This window comes from Eubalaena glacialis, chromosome X (genome assembly GCF_028564815.1).
Source record: "Eubalaena glacialis isolate mEubGla1 chromosome X, mEubGla1.1.hap2.+ XY, whole genome shotgun sequence".
Classification (NCBI taxonomy): domain Eukaryota; kingdom Metazoa; phylum Chordata; class Mammalia; order Artiodactyla; family Balaenidae; genus Eubalaena; species Eubalaena glacialis.
The window spans coordinates 1,858,211-1,875,950 of NC_083736.1; the positions used below are offsets into that span (position 1 = coordinate 1,858,211).

General features: G+C 48.8%; 1 protein-coding gene across 1 annotated transcript in view; it reads left to right on the forward strand.

Moving 5' to 3' along the window:
- The first annotated feature begins 14,154 nt into the window (after positions 1–14,154).
- LOC133081995 (glycogenin-2-like) overlaps positions 14,155–17,740 on the forward strand; it is a 37,262-nt gene continuing 33,676 nt past the window's right edge. Inside the window, exon 1 of the mRNA XM_061178345.1 lies at positions 14,155–14,238. Within this exon, the coding sequence (XP_061034328.1) occupies positions 14,232–14,238 (7 nt within the window). The 5' untranslated portion in view covers positions 14,155–14,231. The remainder of the gene's footprint in view (positions 14,239–17,740) is intronic.

Genomic DNA, 17,740 nt, shown 5'->3' on the forward strand with positions numbered 1-17,740 from the left:
AGCTGGGAGAGAGACCTGGAGCCCCCTATAATCTTCAGAGGGAGTGCAGCCAACACCTTGGCCTTGGACTTGCAGACTCTGGAACTGGGAGAAAATAAACATTTCTTGTTTAAGCCGCCCAGTTTGTGGGAGTCTGTTAAGGAAGCCCTAAAAAGCTCATGCATACATGAGTACATGTGGGGTACATAGCTTTTTCCTAATTCAGAAGAGATGATGGGGAACTCATTTAGCTTGTCTCTCCAGGTGGTACAGGAAGCCAGTCATGATTAAACTCTGGACTCTGAGGTCCCATGCATGAGCTCACAGTCTGGCTTCTCCATCTCAAGCTGTGTGACCTTAGTCAAGTTGTACCATCTCTCTGCGTGTCAGTTATCTCATCCAAAAAGTGGGTGTAATAATAATAACATCTGCCTCACCAAACAGTGGTGTAGGAGTGTTAAAAAAGCATTCCGAGTTGTACCTGGTAGGCAGCAAGGGCTGCAGGTAGGAGGGGAAAAATAATAATAAGCTTTTTCTCTTAATGTAAGTACAGTTCAGCTCATTGCAATACATAGGACATTCCACAGAACCCGGTTGAAAGTCCGGACCATAAAATCAAAACTGCAAAAGCTGACTAAAAACACTTGAGTGTTGGAGAATGCAGGTTGTCTGCCCAAATCCCTTTTTTCTATCTTCTGAGTTAATAACCCAAAGCCCCTCTTTCCATTTTCTGAATTAATAGCTCTGCACCTGGACTCATGGTTTCCCAGGTGAACCAAGGTTCTCAGCATCCTTTGTGGGTAGATGTTGTCATGTGACAGCTCTGGCCAATGGCGTGCTGCCTCATTTCAGAAAAGGTAGGACTCTCGTGCTGTCCTCATAATAGCATCTTCCAGCTTGGCCAGCACCAGGATGGGTGTATCCAGTGTATCTCACTTCGGGGGACGGAGTGCTATGTCAGGACCCAACTGTCCGGATGGAGGGACCCTTCCTTTGTGGTCCTTACCTGTGCGGGTAGGCTCTGGTCCTCGTAGCCTACCTCTCTGAGCTATCCCTGGCTCTCGGCAAATGCCCTTTGTAGAACATCAAGGTTGGAAGGATGGTTTTTGAAATTTTCAAATTTAAATTCTCCCTCAATCATTTATTTTCTTTTCTGATGGCATGCATTTTCTTAGGATATCAACCTTTTCTGACCCAACAGAAATCCCTAAAGTCATGAGCTATTCCTCTCTTGGTAATGGCTAAAAACCAAGCATTCTTTCTGACAAATACTGTAGGATCTCACATGTGGAATCTAAAACAGCCAAACTCGTAGAAACAGAGAGTAGAATGGTTGCTAGGGGGTGGGGGGCTGGGGGAAATGGGGAGATATTGGTCAAAAGGTACAAACGTCCACTTATAAGATGAATAAGTTCTGGGGATCGAATGTACAGCATGGTGGCTCTAGTTAACAATACTGTATTCTATACGTGAAAGTTTTTAAGAGAGTAGACGTGAAAGTTTTTAAGAGAGTAGACATGAAAGTTTTTAAGAGAGTAGACTTTAAGTATTCTAACCACAAAAAGAAATGGTAATTATGTGACAGGATGGAGGTGTTAGCTAAGGCTGGGATAGTAATCCTATTGCAATGTATACACAATGTACACCTTATTGTATATATCACAATGTACACTTTAAACTTCCACAATGCTATATGTCAATTATTATCTCAATAAAGCTGGGGAAGAAAGCTCTTTCTGACATTTTCTTCTGGAAGCGTTTTTTGCTTGGATTCTGTAGGCATCCAGCACTCCACATGCACAGACGATCATTTCAGTGGCTTTGGCAAGATTTTCTTCTTTCTTTCCATGGCACATTCACTATAAATTTAATATGCTGTGATAGTTCATTTTGTACACACATATATGTATCTGGGGGAGTGCAGCTCACTTAACGCCCATATGTTTCTACTGACATCATAGAATCTGACTTTCAAATGGTGTTCATTTCTGAGACTGTTTAATAGGATCTGCGTGTGCATCTGTTCTTTTATCTTCTTTCAGATAATTTAGTGTAGATTTGGTGGCTTTTTCGTGCAGACATTTGGACGATTCCCTTATCTGAGTTCATTAATCAGTTTCTTTGAAACTCCTCATGATTCATGTTCAAGAAGGTTTCCAACATCTCACGCATTTCAAATGCAAGGAGCCATCATCTGTAGTAGAATCATTTCTACCTTCAGCAAATGTTTTCTAACATTTTGTTTATTGAATTCACTCTTTCTTTGCACCCTCTGGTTTCTTATAAAAGCAGCTCTATGCTCCCCCAAAGGTGGACACGTTCATCCAAACCCTCTGATACTTTTCTGGCTGTGTTAACCTGAGATAGTCATTCTTAAATCTCACAGATCTTTCTTTTCATTCATTGACAAGTGTCACGTTGAAATGTCTCGTGAGGCAGGTGACAGATTTCGGATCCCCATCTGTAAAACCGCGAGCCTCGGGCAGGTACAGATGAGTTCTGCTCATTTTCGACAGCTTTTCAGAATGCAAGTTCGAATAGCAGCAGCCAACCGTGTAATTCTCTCCTCAAATTCTTGCTCTGAACCCATCAACCTTTTCAGGACACGTTAATCCATTTTCACAGGGACCTCGAATTTTTTTTTTTTTTTTTTTTTTCAATTAAGCCCACTCAGATAGTGAGAACCATAGAGAAGCAAGTCATCGGAAGCTAATCACCAGCCTTAAAAAACCGACGGTTCAGGCACCGTTTCTGAGAAAATGATTCCTCTTTTCACTTGTAAACTCACGAGGGGACATTAGTTCTGGAAAGCTGCCTGCTTTGGTAGAAAGAGCAGAAAGCTCTCTTCTGATCCTGTTTCTTACGATGACGATGACGCTGAAACCAGGCGGAGGAAAGCCCTTGTGGTTCCTGAAATCCACCATTCTGATGGGGCGAACTTTTCTTTGGAGAGCCGCCTTCTATGTTAACAATGTACTTCTTGAATCTTCACATTTCGGGGACACACCCTTGGCGTAAATCACATCTCCAACCCTGGCAGCTTTCACCTTGGCCCCCAAAGCAGGTGGTACTGTTACGGGTCAGGGTTCTTGGCCTCCTTAAGCAATAGAAATTGATCAGAGGCCAGACAAGAAATTGAGGCCAGGCTTTATGGGGGCCCCTGCTGCAGCAGGTGGGGGAGTGAGAACAAATAACAGGTTCCCTTGCTTGCTCGCTCCCTGCAGGGGTGGGGGGGGCAAGCTTGTTCCTTAAATGGGCTGAGGGTACGGGTGGGTCCAGGGGTTGGGCTGGAGGGGAGGCTTAGGTGGGCTGCCCACCCCTTAGGTGGTGTTGTGTGCAGGGGGCATGCCCAGGACCCTGCTTTTGCTCCGGGCTCTTCAGAAGTGGCAGGTGGGCTTTTTGGTCTCTTTGTATCTAACTGTTCATCATTTGCCCCAACTGCGCATGCGCGCAGTTATTTTTAGTCCCGTACATTTTCTTTGTATGTTGCTGCCCCAGGAGATCTTCGTCCGGGCACAAGCCCTGCAGCAAAGGGTCCCGGGTCCCAGCCTGTCTCAGTACTTTCGAAGTATTATAATCTCTTCAAATGACTTTGTGAGCACTTTGCCTGTTTTATTCCCAGGGGATGGTTTTTGCTGCTTCTTGGGGGTCCTCCAAACTCCTCAGGTTAGGAATTCCGTGGAGGGACCATCCATGAATCCAGGTCCGGTTGTTGTCCGGAGACCTGTTCTCTGCCTGTTGTGTAGGTGACCCCGACATGCCGAGCTCATGCAGAAGTGGCCCCTTTCCCATCTCTTGGTCTCTTGGTTCAAAACACAGGGTGAGTAGTTACCCTGCAGATGGGTAAAGTGAGAGATTCTGCAGCTTTGTGAGGATTTGGGTCTAGGTGATAATTGCCTTTTGAGCCCATCAGAGGCCGCTGTCTTCCGGCCCATGAGAGAATTACGTTTCCCATTTCTGCCCTGGCGGCCCCCTGAAAGCGTTCAGTTCTTTGTTCTGTGCAGAAGGGATACTGTATGCTGCATGGATTTTATTCCATGGGATAACTTTTCCATGCAAACGAGACCTTGGACCTGAAGAGAAAAGAATTAATGAGATGCAGAATTCCATGTGTTGTCTTGTGATTCTAATGACTTTTCTGTGAAAGGAGAAGATATGTATATATATTCTGTAAAAATAGAAATATGTTTTACTTAAGGGGAGTTAAGCCTTAGAGCTGCGGAAATTTCATTTTTTTCCAATATATTATTCTTAGGTCTATAGTCTTAAAAATCTTTTAAAACAACCTGCACAACAATTTCAAAATTCAGTAAACAAAAGAGGAAGTATTAGATATTAGTTTTCACTAAATTTACTAATGAAAATTTCCCAAAACAGAGACGGTCTTCCAATTCATATATCCCCAAGAATCTTGTAAAATTAGAGTCTCCTGACACTGCGAAGGCCCATAGTCATTTTATATTAATTAATTCAGTTAAACCGAGTTCCATTTTGTTTATTTTTACAAATAAACATTTTCTATGACACAAATGAACTTAACTATGAAGCAGAAAGAGACTCACAGACATAGAGAACAGACTTGTGGTTGCCAAGGCGGGGGGTGGCAGGGGGCAGGGATGGATTGGGAGTTGGGATTAGCAGTTGCACACTATTATATATATAGGATGGATAAACAGCAAGGTCCTACTGTATAGCACAGGGAACTATATTCAATATCCTGTGATAAACCATCATGGAAACAAGTATGAAAAAGAATATTAAAAAAAGAAGAAATGACACACAAACCTTACAAAACTTAATTATATAACATTTTAAAAAATAAATTAATTGAAAGAAATAAACATTTTCAATTTGGCAAACAGAGAATGATTTATTAGACCATCAAGCCAATGTTAAATCTATCAGTCAAAGAGTAGCAATCTAGAAAGTGAACAAAATAACTGATGTTCTGATTAGAAACACCAAGTGCGAGTTTGAGTAATAGTAATGTCAAGGACATATACATATGTTCTATTTTAGTAGGAAGACATGAAAAAAATCAACTTTTAAGATACATTAAATATTTTACACATGTACACATACACATGGGTGTCATTGACAGTAAATTGTTAGTAAAGATATAACTAGTTCCAAGGTTGACTGGGCAGGTGTAGTGTATTATAGTCGCCACCATGCACCTTCCAGGGTCAAAGTAGTAACTGTTAGAATTCAGGAGATTTACAAAAGAAGTCTCCCCCAGAATGCTCAATTACTTGTGGAGCCATTGTAAATTTGTGAAATGGCTTTAAAATTAGTTTAGCATTTTTTAAATCATGGTTTAAAAAAAATGGGTAATCATCAATACCTTGCAAATTGCTATAGCCCACGCACACTAGGGAATCCCACTGGATGTCCCACACTAGAGATTCCCATTGGATGTCCCATGGAAAAGGTCACCATCTGCTATGGTGTTTTTAACGTAAATGTTAGTCTTGGTGGGGTTATTCGGTGCCTATTCTGCTTTCTTTAGAAATCCAATGTCTTCTAACACAACTTCTGTCTGAGCCTGTTGGTGAAAGGCTCGTGAGATTTCCTGGGAAAGAGAGAAAGAGGGTCAAGGTGTCCATGGGCCAGCCCCGTCCTGTGAACCCTTATTTGCAGGTCAGACCCATAAGGGATTAGAATTTGCTTGTCTGGTTTCACACCATGTACTATTCTGGTTCCTGACACTGAAGGGCTTCGGTGCTGTGGGTTGGCCTCTGCCCCAGTCCCATCTTCCTAACGGAGGCATGTCCCCCGCAGTTCCAAATATAAATGCAGTGCACATCTGTGCCTTGCAGCTATCTCCCTCCTCATCCTGGCCATCCACCCCTTCTCACACTGGCATGCGTCCAACATAACTGCTCCTCTATAAATTGCTGGGGATGCATAAATGGTCTGTGGAAGCACAGACGACGTCCCAAACTCCCCTCAACTGAAATTGAAAACAGTACTTGGACCTGACAAACATGGAACATTTTGCCCCTGGGGTGGAGGGCTGGGGGCAAAATCTGACACGCTCACCTTTGGCTGTAGACCAAAGGGGAGATAGTTAGGGAGATGGGACCATTGCAGTCCCAGCCCCTTCCCCAACCCCGCGCATTCCCTCACCCACCTCCTCTGCCCAAACTTTTGTTCTCTATCTTGTATCCACTTCCCACATCTTATGCAGTATAACTTTTTATTGTTTATTGCCTGGCTTTTTCCCCTCCCCCCCACCCCCAGAAGGTACATCTATAAAAGCATGGGAGTGTCCGTAACTCCTAGAGCGGTGACTGGCGTGCAGTAGGTGCTCGATAACTATTTATTCAGTCAACACTTGGAAGAATGAATGAATCTGTCTCAGCTCAGGCTTCCGTAATAGAACACCACAAACTGCGGGGATTCAATAACAGACGTTTGTTTTTCGCGGTTCTGGAGGCTGGGAGTCTGAGATCACCGGCTGGGCAGATTAGTTCCCGGTGAGCCTCTCTTCCAGATTTATAGACGGCTGCCTTCTTACTGTGTCCTCACATGGTGGAGAGAGAGCTCCGGTGCCTCTTTTTCTTCTTCTAAGGGCACTAATGCCATCATGGGGGTCCCACCCTCATGACTTCATTCAAACCTGCCCAGGGGCCCATCTCCTAACACATCCCACTGGGGGTCAGGGCTTCAACATGTAGATTTTGGGGACACACACATTCAGTCCATAGCAGAATTTCTTATTTAGGCCACAAACTTCACATTACAGAGGAGTTGTTTCCTCTTGTTATTCTAGCTAAAGACCTTTATGTGATGAGATTAATAGAGATATGAACAAATGTGAGGTTTTAAAATATATATATTATGAAATAGAATGTGCCAACATTTGGAACACCTCCAGATGCCCCATGCATGATATTGCAAGATCCTAAGTGGATAAAAGATCCGTCTGAAGTTCAAGATAAAGCTGTGGATTCTAATTTTACATAGAGTACAAAATTCATTGATTGGTATCCAAATTCCATGCTGAAATCATGGAACCTTAAAGAAACTACCAATTATCAAGTTTTGGTGTGGCATCAAAGAAGAAGGTCAACTGTGTGAAAACCCAATTAAAATATTCCTCTCTTTTCTAACTACCCATCTGGGGGAGGCCAGATTTTCTTTACCCATTTCAACCTAAACTATTATTGCAACAGAACAAATGTAGAAGTAAATATGAGAAATCAGTCATCTTCTATTAAGCGAGACATGAAAGAGATGTTCAGATGTGTAAATTAATACTACTCTTTCCCTCTCCCCCAGTTTTTGTTTGGGAAAATAAACTTATTTTTCTGTCAAAATATGCTATTTATACAAAATGGAATGGGTTTATTATTGTTATCTTTAAACTTATTAAATGAATAAATATCAAAAATTTTCAGTTTTAATTTCTAATACAGAAAATATGGATACTTATAAATAAATATCTAAAAATTTCAGTTTTAAATTTGAATATAGAAAACATAGATATTTATAGATAAATATCTAACATTTTCAGTTTTAATTTCTAATACAGAAAATATGGATATTTAAAACCTACATAAGCAAAAGCTCTTTGGGTTTCTCACTAGTCTTTGAGTGTCAGGAATCCAGTGACCAAACTGCTTGAGGATTTCTGCCATGTGGTATAAATTAGGATGCTTTCATGCTGAAGTAACAGAAAGTCCATCTCAAAATAGCTAACACTATAAAGACAGTATCTTGTAAGGGGACTTACTGAGGTTTAGGGCGTCTGGATTGGGGATAATTTGAGGATTTAATGGTGTTCTGTCATGGTTCACCGGGCATTAACCAGTTTCACTCATGGCAGCAAGTGGCTCTGTAGCTCCAGCCATCACAGCCTCACCCACTAATATCTGGAGGCCCAATTAAGGCCATTTCCTCTTTTGAGAGTGAAGACCTCTTTCCAGAAGCCAGCAGCTGACCCTGCCTCATTCCTCACTCACACACAATGGGCCACACAGCCCCTTGCTGAAATTGGGATGCATAAATCCTGGAGGAATAGCCCAGTTCTGTTAAAAACAAATAACAGAAAAATAAATGGTGGTTGAGTGGTAACCAGTAGCATGTGATGTAAATGCTTTGCTTCATGTTTTCTTGCAACTGTGGTCCTTTATATCTTACTAGGTTAATGTGTACAGATTATAAGGACTTCCCTGGCAGTCCAGTGGTTAAGACTGTGCCCTTCCAATACAGGGGGCGTGGGTTCCATCCCTGGTTGGGGAACTAAGATCCCACATGCCACGTGGCCAAAAAATTAAAAAAAAACGCAAACGGATCTATCATTGCAATTGGGACGCACACATATATGGATGTATACATACTGCAGACTTCTTTTCTCTCCTCTCACTTATCTTTCAAGGTAATTCATAGGATCTTTGTCACAAAAACGTGGCCAGTGACCCAGTTGGTCGGCATCTGCTTCTAGCTCCTGGGCTTGAACTATGCCCCTCACAGGGCCCTGTAACTTTCCAACAATGTTGCAACTGACGCACCAACGAAAGACTCAATTTCTCTGAATGTCTCCTGGGGAGCAGGCAGGCTCACTTTCGCCGCGGGCAAACCTCCTTCCTGAGGCACCCCGAGAAGAGACCGCCTTCCGCTGACGGCGCCCACCGCTCACCAGGTGCCCACCGTCCTGGCTTCCTGGAGACCCTCCCCCTCCCCCAGAGGAACCCGGCAGCGCCCACGGCAGGATGCCTGCTCTGGGTTTAAAAATGGACCTAACCTTTGCCCAGGGATCTGGGAGGACTGCCTGTGGCTGAGTGCCTTCTGCCCTGCTTTCCGGGCTCCAAGGCAGAGCTGGAAGCAGCGGGTGGGAGAGCATGGGGGCAGGGGCTGGGGGCACGTCTACGGAAGTGGGTGCTGGGAGACAGGCAACCTGCTCGGGCCTTCCCACCCTCTCTAGCCCCTCAGGCTCCCACTGGTCCCTCCCCACAAAGCCCAAATGTCGGCAATCAGAACCACGGTTCTCAACCTTGAGGGTGGATGGTGCGGGGAAGGGGGGGCTTGTTAACACAGGGTAGGAGAGACTCAGTTTCCTGATGTTCGGGAGACCTGAGAATGTGCATTTCTCAGAATTTCCCAGGGGATGCTGATACCGCTGCCGATGCAGGGCTGACCCAGCGCTGACCCAGGGAAGCAAAAATGGGGGGGAGGGAGCGCTCGGAGTGAAACACAGCCTGGGGGGGACCGGCTTGGGTGGGTGGGCGGGAGGCGATGCTTACTTCTCCCAAATGTATCAACGCCTGGCGTTATTTCCTGTCCTGCTGTGGCTTGGGTAGAATTCGGGATTCCTAGGATTCTTTACCAGCGGGAAAGCGTAATGAAATGGTGCGTTTAGGGATGGGGTTGAAGGAATCTGCCTTCTCAGTGTCTGGGTTTCAACTTGGCGTGGAAGGTCCTCATTTTCTCCCCAACCCGGCAAGGACGTGCCAGGATCCACGCCCCTTCCCCTAACCTGGAATGTAGCTTTTTTAACCCTCTCTTCCCCTCTGGGCCAAAGAAATCCCCTCCTTCTCTCAGCTGGTGTCAAAACAGAGACACAGGGCTTCCCTGGTGGCGCAGTGGTTGAGAGTCTGCCTGCCAATGCAGGGGGCATGGGTTCGAGCCCTGGTCTGGGAAGATCCCACATGCCGCGGAGCAGCTGGGCCCGTGCGCCACAACTACTGAGCCTGCGCGTCTGGAGCCTGTGCTCCGCAACAAGAGAGGCCGCGACAGTGAGAGGCCCGCACACCGCGATGAAGAGTGGCCCCCGCTCGCCGCAACTAGAGAAAGCCCTCGCACAGAAACGAAGACCCAACACAGCCATAAATAAATAAATTAATTAATTAATTAAAAAAAAAACCAGAGACACAGTTGTCAAGCTGTCGCAACTGGGGAAGGGGAGCTCCTGGCACCTGGCGGGTGGAGACCAGGGAAGCTGCTCCACACCCCACGGGGCACAGGACGCCTCACATCAGAGTCCCCCAGCCCCAGAGGTCAGTAGTGCTGAGGCTGAGACACCCTGACTTAGCATGAGAGATTCTATCATCTAACTATTTATCAATCAACCTCTCTCCCTATTATCTATATAATTATAATTAACCTATTATCTGTCATCTATCTGTGTATCTATCCTGTCAATCTATCCACATGTCAATCATCTATCATCTTCCATCATCTCTGTCTTTCTCCCTCTCTCTCTCTGGCTGTAGTTCACAACCAGAGACAATTTTACTCCCCCAGAGACACTTGGCGATGCCTAAGGACGCTTTTACTGTCACAACTGGGAGGATACTGGTATCTGATGGGTGGAGACCAGGGAAGCTGCTCCAGACCCCACAGGGCACAGGATGCGCCCATGACAGCAAAGACTTCGGCCCCCTATCTATCTTTCTATCTTTGGATCTATCATATCTATCATCTACCTATCTATTATCTATTATAATTCTATTATCATTTACCTGTTAGATCTATCATCTATGTATCTATATCTGTCTATCTATGATTTATCTATCTATCTATCTATCATCTATTTACGATTGTAGTTTGAAACCCTGTATGGTCCTCTCCCCAGGGGCACAGTTGGTGATGTGTGGAGTCGTATTTGGCTTCACTTTGTGGGGTGTGGGTACCAGGGATGCTTCTCCACACCCCCCAGTGCACAGGACACCCCACATCCGAGAGTCACCCAGTTCTGAACGTCCCTGGTCCTGAGGTGGAAGTGCTGCTGGCGGGTAACTTCTAACCCAGGGCAAAGGGAAAATTTTGGAATCTCACCACCCCGCACTGTGGACTGAAGGACGCAGACGCTGTCTGGGACGTTTCAAAGGGGACCTCTTGTTGTCAGAACGCTCTGGTGGGTCCTTTTCCCCATCCCCAGTGTCACACAGGAGCACTGCACCCCTGGGGCAGAAAGAGGCCAGAATGGGGCCAAAGGGAATGACCCTGTGGCACGGATGAGTGGGGACACTTGGCAAACACTGGAGACAACAGCCAGACAAGCAGAGAGGCTGGGAAACCGTCCCCTTCCTCTGGAAGCCAAGGGGCCGCTGGGGGCTGAGGAGACCTCGGGGCTCAGAACGGACCCTTCCTGAGACTGTCGGCTGCATCAGAAGCACCTCGACCTCTTTCAGATTGCCTGGCAGGGGACAGAAAACCAGCACTGTCATATTAAGTAAGTCAGACAGAGAAAGACAAATATCATTTGATAGCACTTACATGTGGAATCTACAAAAATGATACAAATGAACTCGTATACAAGACAGAAACAGAGTCACAGATGTAGGAAACAGACTTATGGTTACCAAAGGGGAAAGGGACGGGGGGAGGGATAAATTAGGAGTACGGGATTAACAGGTACACACTACTGTATATAGAATAAACAAGGACCTACTGTATAGCACAAGGAACTATATTCAGTATCTTGTTATAACAAGATGGAAAATAAATGGAAGTAGATTCTTTTTATTAATCTTTTATTAAAAAGAAAGATTCTTTTCTATAATGGAAAAGAATCTTGAAAAGAATATACATACAACTGAATCACTTTGCTGTATACCAGAAAGTAACACAACATTGTAAATTAACTATACTTCAATTTTAAAAAATGGTTAAGGAAAAAAACAAAACAAAACCAAAACCAGCACTGACTGCAGAAGTCTTCCCCTGGTTGTTACTCAGGTCCTGATGCTTCCACCAATGGCTCAGAAGCTGCAGGGATTTCAGGGAGACGTCTAGAGGCTCAGTAAGTCCTGCAGACATCTTGCAGCACCCCGATAATAAGTACATGCACATAGTGCCCAGGGGGCGGGCAGAGGGGTCCGTGCCCTTTTCCTGCTGAGGGAGACCAGCCACACTTTCATCGCATACGAGATCTGCATTTTGGAGACAGCGTGATGAGGTGGGGTCCTGCCCTAGCGTTTTCCAGCCGGCCTGGCCCAGCTCTGTCACCTGGGTGCGATTTCTGAGATAGCGCTGAGCCCATCTGTGACGGGATGCTGAAAACACCTGCGGTATCTGTCCCTCGAGGCCGATGGCTAGCCATCCATGGTGCTGTCTCTGTGGACAGATGCCCTGAGATTCTGGGCTCTTTCCTCATCTGTCTCCCCACTTGTCACGGGGACTCCCCTTCTCGCTCCAAGGCAAGTGAGCCCCGATGGCTTTTAAGCCTGCAAAGCCCCCTGTTCCCCATGGGGCATGAAATCCAGCAAAAAGCCCAGACAGATATCCCAGTCTGCTGGGCGATGGGTGACATCCACGCCTTAGTGTGCTGATCGATAACGAGGTTTAGCATCGGCTATGTCCTCTTAAGATTTTTTCTGTCGCTTCTTGAGCTTAAATTGTACCGGTTCCCAAAGTGTGAGGTGTGGAACCCTGAGGGGGCGAGTTCCCCGAGATCAGGACATCCGCGTGGGAAGAACTCCTTTGGCTTTGTTAAAACTATGTTGACGTTTCCACAGATGGTGGAGAAGCGACACGGGCGGGGAGGGGGTGGGGTGGGTGTGAGGTCTGCTGGGGCTGTAGCTGGGGTGTAGTGGAGAGGTGACCCCCGCTGGGACGCCTCCCGCCCACCCCCCAGGTGACATTTTCAGAGCAGGAAGCCCCGTTGTTCAGTTCCTGCAGAACAGGAACGTCCATTCCTTCTGTCGATCCGTGTTCCCTGGACCCTTGATTCCGCAGGACATGACAACGTGCTGGATGGGCAAGGTCCAGCAGGTGGGAGAATTCCTGAGATAGCGCCTGGCTTCTCGGGCCCCTGGTACTTATGCGCTCCTATGGCCCCAGCCAGTGGCCGCATCCTCCCTGAGGACAGCATCTGGCCCACTCCTCTCTCCCTCTCTACAACCCGCCGTGGCTCACAGGGTTCAGATGGCGACTCGTCCACTCATGCGGGCATGCACTCACACGTGCATTAATTCCCTCCTCACCCACCCCTGCGTGCTCTCACATGTGCATTCATTCATTCCATTCGTCCACTCCTGCAGGCATTCACAATTCATTAATTCACTCGCTCATGCATGCATTCATTCATAAATGTATTCCCTCGTTTATCTACTCAAGTCATTCATTCACTCATAATTCTCTCACTCCCTGACGCACGTATTCAGCAGCCGAGGTGCCCATCCCTCACTTATTTTCGGTTACTCTCTCCTGCGTGCACGCACCGTGCACACTTGCACGCCCCTTTCCTTCGCTCACTGAGCGTTCGTTCAGTAAGATCACGTTTCCAGCCTGGCCTCTGCCCGGGCAGCGCGCCGGCCTTGGGCCCGGCCCGGGAGGCCACTGCAAACGTTTACTTTGGGGCTGGCCGGTTAAAGGTGAGGTGTCCGAGCGGAGACGCCGCAGACTCCTGGATCGGGCGGGGAGGGGTCGGGGGACCGGGGCGGGGGGAGGGTGCCCGGCGGCCGCTGCCTCCTCCCGGCTCTCCTTCCGGGGCGTCAGGGGCACGAGGCGGCGCCGGCCTGGCGCGGGGCTGCGGCGGCCGCGTGGACCGGCGCCCGGGGCGGCAGAGCGGGGGCGGGGCCGGGGTTCCGGAGCGCAGCCCAGCCGGCCGGGCCGAGGCGCTGGGGCGCCGGGGACGCGTGGTGGGCGCAGGGCAGGGGCGCCGGCCCGGGCAGAGGCTGCCGGAGCGCCGCAGGTGCCGGGGCGCAGGGGCCGGGCGGCGCGGAGGCGGCCTGGGCGCGGCGGGGACTTGGCGCTGAAGCTGCCCGAGCGCGGGGGAGGAGCGGGGCGGGGCGCAGGGGTGCGGAAGGCCGGGGGGCGGGGGAGGCCGGGCGGAAGCTTCGGGGGCGCAGAGGAGGTGCTGGGCCTGGGGAGGGGCGCGGAGGCGGCCTGGGCGCTCGGGGGCCTGGGGGCGGAGCGGGGCGCGCGGGCTGCCCGAGCGCTGAGGAAGGGCGCGGGTGGGGGGGCGCAGTGGTGGTCGCGGGGCGAAGAGTATCCTGCGGGGCGAGGGGCGCCGGGCCAGCCTGGGACACAGGCTGCCCGGGGCGCGGCGAGGCCGCTGGGGACACCCGGGCGGGCAGGGGCCGCCCCGGAGCGCGGAGGGGACGTGGGGAGACGGGGGGGAGGGGCTGTAGGGCGGTGCTGCAGCCCCGGGGGTCTGTCTGGAATGCCGAGCTGTCTCCGCAGGCCTGGAACTCCGCGCGGGTCGCCTGGAGACGACGCCTCCGCCAGGCCCAGCTCGAGGCCCCCCCGGCGCCCAGGCGCACTTGGCCGCCCGGTGCCCACGGCGCGCTGGGCCTCAGACCATGCCGGGTGAGTCGGGAAGACCCCTCGTGCTCAGCCTCCCTGCTCTGCTGGCGCGGCTCAGATTGGCCCGCGCTGGGGGCGGCCCCCGCTTTGCGCGCGCAAGGTCGCCCCCAACCCCTCAGCTCCCACGGTGCGCCTCCCCAGTGTCCCTCGGGGCTGGAGAGCTTGGTGTCCCTGGGGCAGGTGGTGATGGGGGTCTCAGCAGCTGGGAGGCGGGCGAGGTTTAGTATGGTCAAGGGGCGCTGAGATTTGGTAATTTTCCTTCTGTAAAAAAGTAGCCCTTGGAGATTAAATGGGCTGGTTTGTTGGCCAGCGTGGAAACGCGTGGGCGTCTCACGGACGCGGAGACCCGTGGGAGTTCATGCCCCTACGGCTCTGGGAAGACAGAGCCTTTGGTTCCCCTCACCAAGCCTACCCCCCTCGAGGTCAGGTTGGAGGCGTAACTGGTTATTCCGATAAAGATCCAGGCTTAATCCCGCAGCAGGCCGACTGTGGCCAGATGCTGGGACTTCGGCGAGCCCTGGCCCCCCACGGCTGCAGTTCGGTCCTGTCTGCCTTCTCTTGGGTCTGGGGGGGACATCCGATTTGGACAGTAGACTTCCAAAGCTTAGAAACGTGATGATGAAGGAGTTCCCTGCGGATCCAGTGGTTGGGACTCCGTGCTTCCAATGCAGGGGGCACGGGTTCCATACCTGGTGGGAGAACTAAGATCCCACATGTTGCGACATGGCCCCCCCCCCAAAAAAAAGCTCCCAAGAAATATGATGAAACATAATCTCCACCCATGGGAAAGATGCCCGTCCTGTTTTTATCGTGAAGACATATCGTGCTTGCACCAGTCCGGGCCTGAACATGCATGAGCGCATTTTTAAGAAAAAAAAAAATTCTGGTTACTTTTTATTCAGAGGAGCGATCTGGTAATTCAGCGAGCGGTTTCCATGCTTCTGTTCCTCCTCTGTGCCTTAGAGAGGAGAATTGTTGGGGCAGAAAAGGCAGATTTCCTGCTGTGTGCTGCGGTGTGCTGTCAGATTCTTCGCAGAGAAGCAGAAAAGTCTGTCTGTTCCAGGTGGCGGTTTGGAGCTCTGCAGAGTGAAAAACGCATTTTCTGCCAACCCGCTGGGGTCAATATAATGGTAGCATTCAGGAGGGACGTTCGGATACATTGGCCACGGAATGTGCTAGAAAGAGCCCATCTGGGTATTCAGCACTTTGCAGGGAACAAAAAACACCTTTGAGTAAAAGAGGAGGGGCAGAGGACAAAGCCGGGATGTTATTTCGGGGGAGGGTCCGGGGGTTGGTTGTAAGGTGGGTGGAGTAGAGAAAGAGAAGTAAACATTTCTCCCAGACCCGTTATAAAACTGTCAGCCACCGCCGTCTTCAGGATGAACTCGATTTTGCGACATTTTTTTTTTTTTTCCCAACCTGGGGTTGGAGGACAGCCACCCGTTCTATTTCTGTTTTCTCACCCTGCACGCATGCCAAAAGTCCCCTCCCCAGCGCCCTGCCTGGTGGAAACTCAGCCTGTCAATGCAGGAGGCTTGGATAATTGCGGCGTGTTTTTTTGATGCCATGCCCAAACTTGACAGCTAGGAGTTTCTTAAAGGTAAGGTGGTGTTGGAATCTGCAGACTTCTCCATGAAGTTTTCAGCCTTTGTGACATTAACATCCACTGGTCTGCCTTTGCACTTGAGATGGAGTTTTTATCCAGGCATGATTTTGCACCATCATGCACCGGCCCCTGGGGGCCGGCCTTCAGAGTCATGTGTCTTTGACCTAGAACGTGAGGTTGAGTCTTGGGGTCGCTGGAGAAAGGGGGTCTTCTCTCCGCTGGAGCTGTCTTGTCATCCTGTTAATAGAAGCCATAATCCCTCCTCCTAGCAAAGGGAGAGTCCAGTAGTTCCATAAAACCCTCTGTGCAGACCCAGCCCTGTCTCTCTCCTCCCCGAGAATTGGAAGCTTTGGACAGTTGCCCGTCACTGCTGCCTGGTCCCACTGTAGCCCACCTGCCCCATGCCTCAGCCATCTGGGTTCCCAGAGACCTCCCAGATGATGGGGCTCCGTCTATAGATAGATAGAGATAGGTGATAGATATAGATAAATAGATAGGTAATAGATAAATGATAAACAGTTGGATAGACAGATGTTAGATAATGATAGATGGATAGAAAAATGGGTGGATGGGTGGGTAGCTAGACAGATATCTTTTGGGCTGCAGACTTGAGTTCTGAGGTTTGCTGTCTTTTAATACTCAGCTCACAGTGGCAATGCCAGGAATTCTCATTCCCTCTTAATCCAGGAAGAAACCCAACAACGTGTAGACAGGAGCTCGTAGGAACGGGCACACTTGGGTGTTTATCCCAGTGGAATGTCAAGGTTAAGATGCCAGCTCCAGGAAAACCGGCGCCAGAAGCTTGGGTCCTGGTGTTCTGTTTGGCGTGACCGTGTCTTTGGGCCGTGCTCTGGGGAGGGCACAGCGTCTGGAGGGGAGGACCGTCTGGTCTTTGAGAACTGAGCTCTGTGTGTTCCAGCCGTGGGCTGCGAATTCTAATTTCTGTCGACAGCAGGGGAGCTGAGGCCTGGATTTCTTGATCCCATTGTTCTTATCCTGGCAACCAGCTCCTGGGGGCCCCAGACTCACATTGTTTCAAAGTTCCCGTAAAAGTCAATGTCACGAGTTCACCCTTAGATTCAAAACTGCCATAAATCGGATTGGCCGTCTGAGTTTCTTCCTCTGCTGTGGTGGAGACATTAGGAAACTGAGAGCCTTTTGGTTAATGAGACAATATATTTTCCCTTCTCCCATCTCCTCGGCCTCATATATCCTTGAGTTGAAGTCTTTCCAACAAGTGGGTTGTGTGGAATTGAATTAATGGCTTTGGCTGTTCCTTCTGAGAGCCCAGTTCTTTTGAGCTGGGCGGGAGTCCTCATGGTAACTCAGATAATCCAAGCTTTGTTTCCACCTTTTGCTTTGCGTTCGCCAAAGACCCAAATATTTTGGGTGAGTTTTTGAGACTTGAATGCAGAATCAAATAAGGAGTCTGAGCTATGCCCATTTGCCGTGTTGCAGCACCAGGAAGATTTTTAAAAATTGAAGTATAGACGATTTACGGTGTTGTGTTGGTTTCAGGTGTACAGCAAAGTGATTCAGTTTTACGTATATATCTATATTATTTCAACTCGTTTCCCTTATAGGTTATTACAGGATAATGAATATGGTTCCCTGTGCAATACAAGTAGGACCTCATGTTTATTTTATATACAGTAGTTTGTGTCTGTTCATCTGAACCAGGGAATTTTAATCGTGCTGTACTTGGCTTTGTCTCCCTCATGTTTAGGGTTTCCTCTTTTCCTGTGTGTGTGTGTGTGTGTGTGTGTGTGTGTGTGGTTTTTTTTCTTTTTCTTTTTATTGTGCTGAAGAAGAATTTTTTTTGCTTTATTTTGAAACAAAAGGATGCATGTGAAATGTCCTTGATGCGTATTTTAGAACAGCGAACAGTTATTCAGTTAG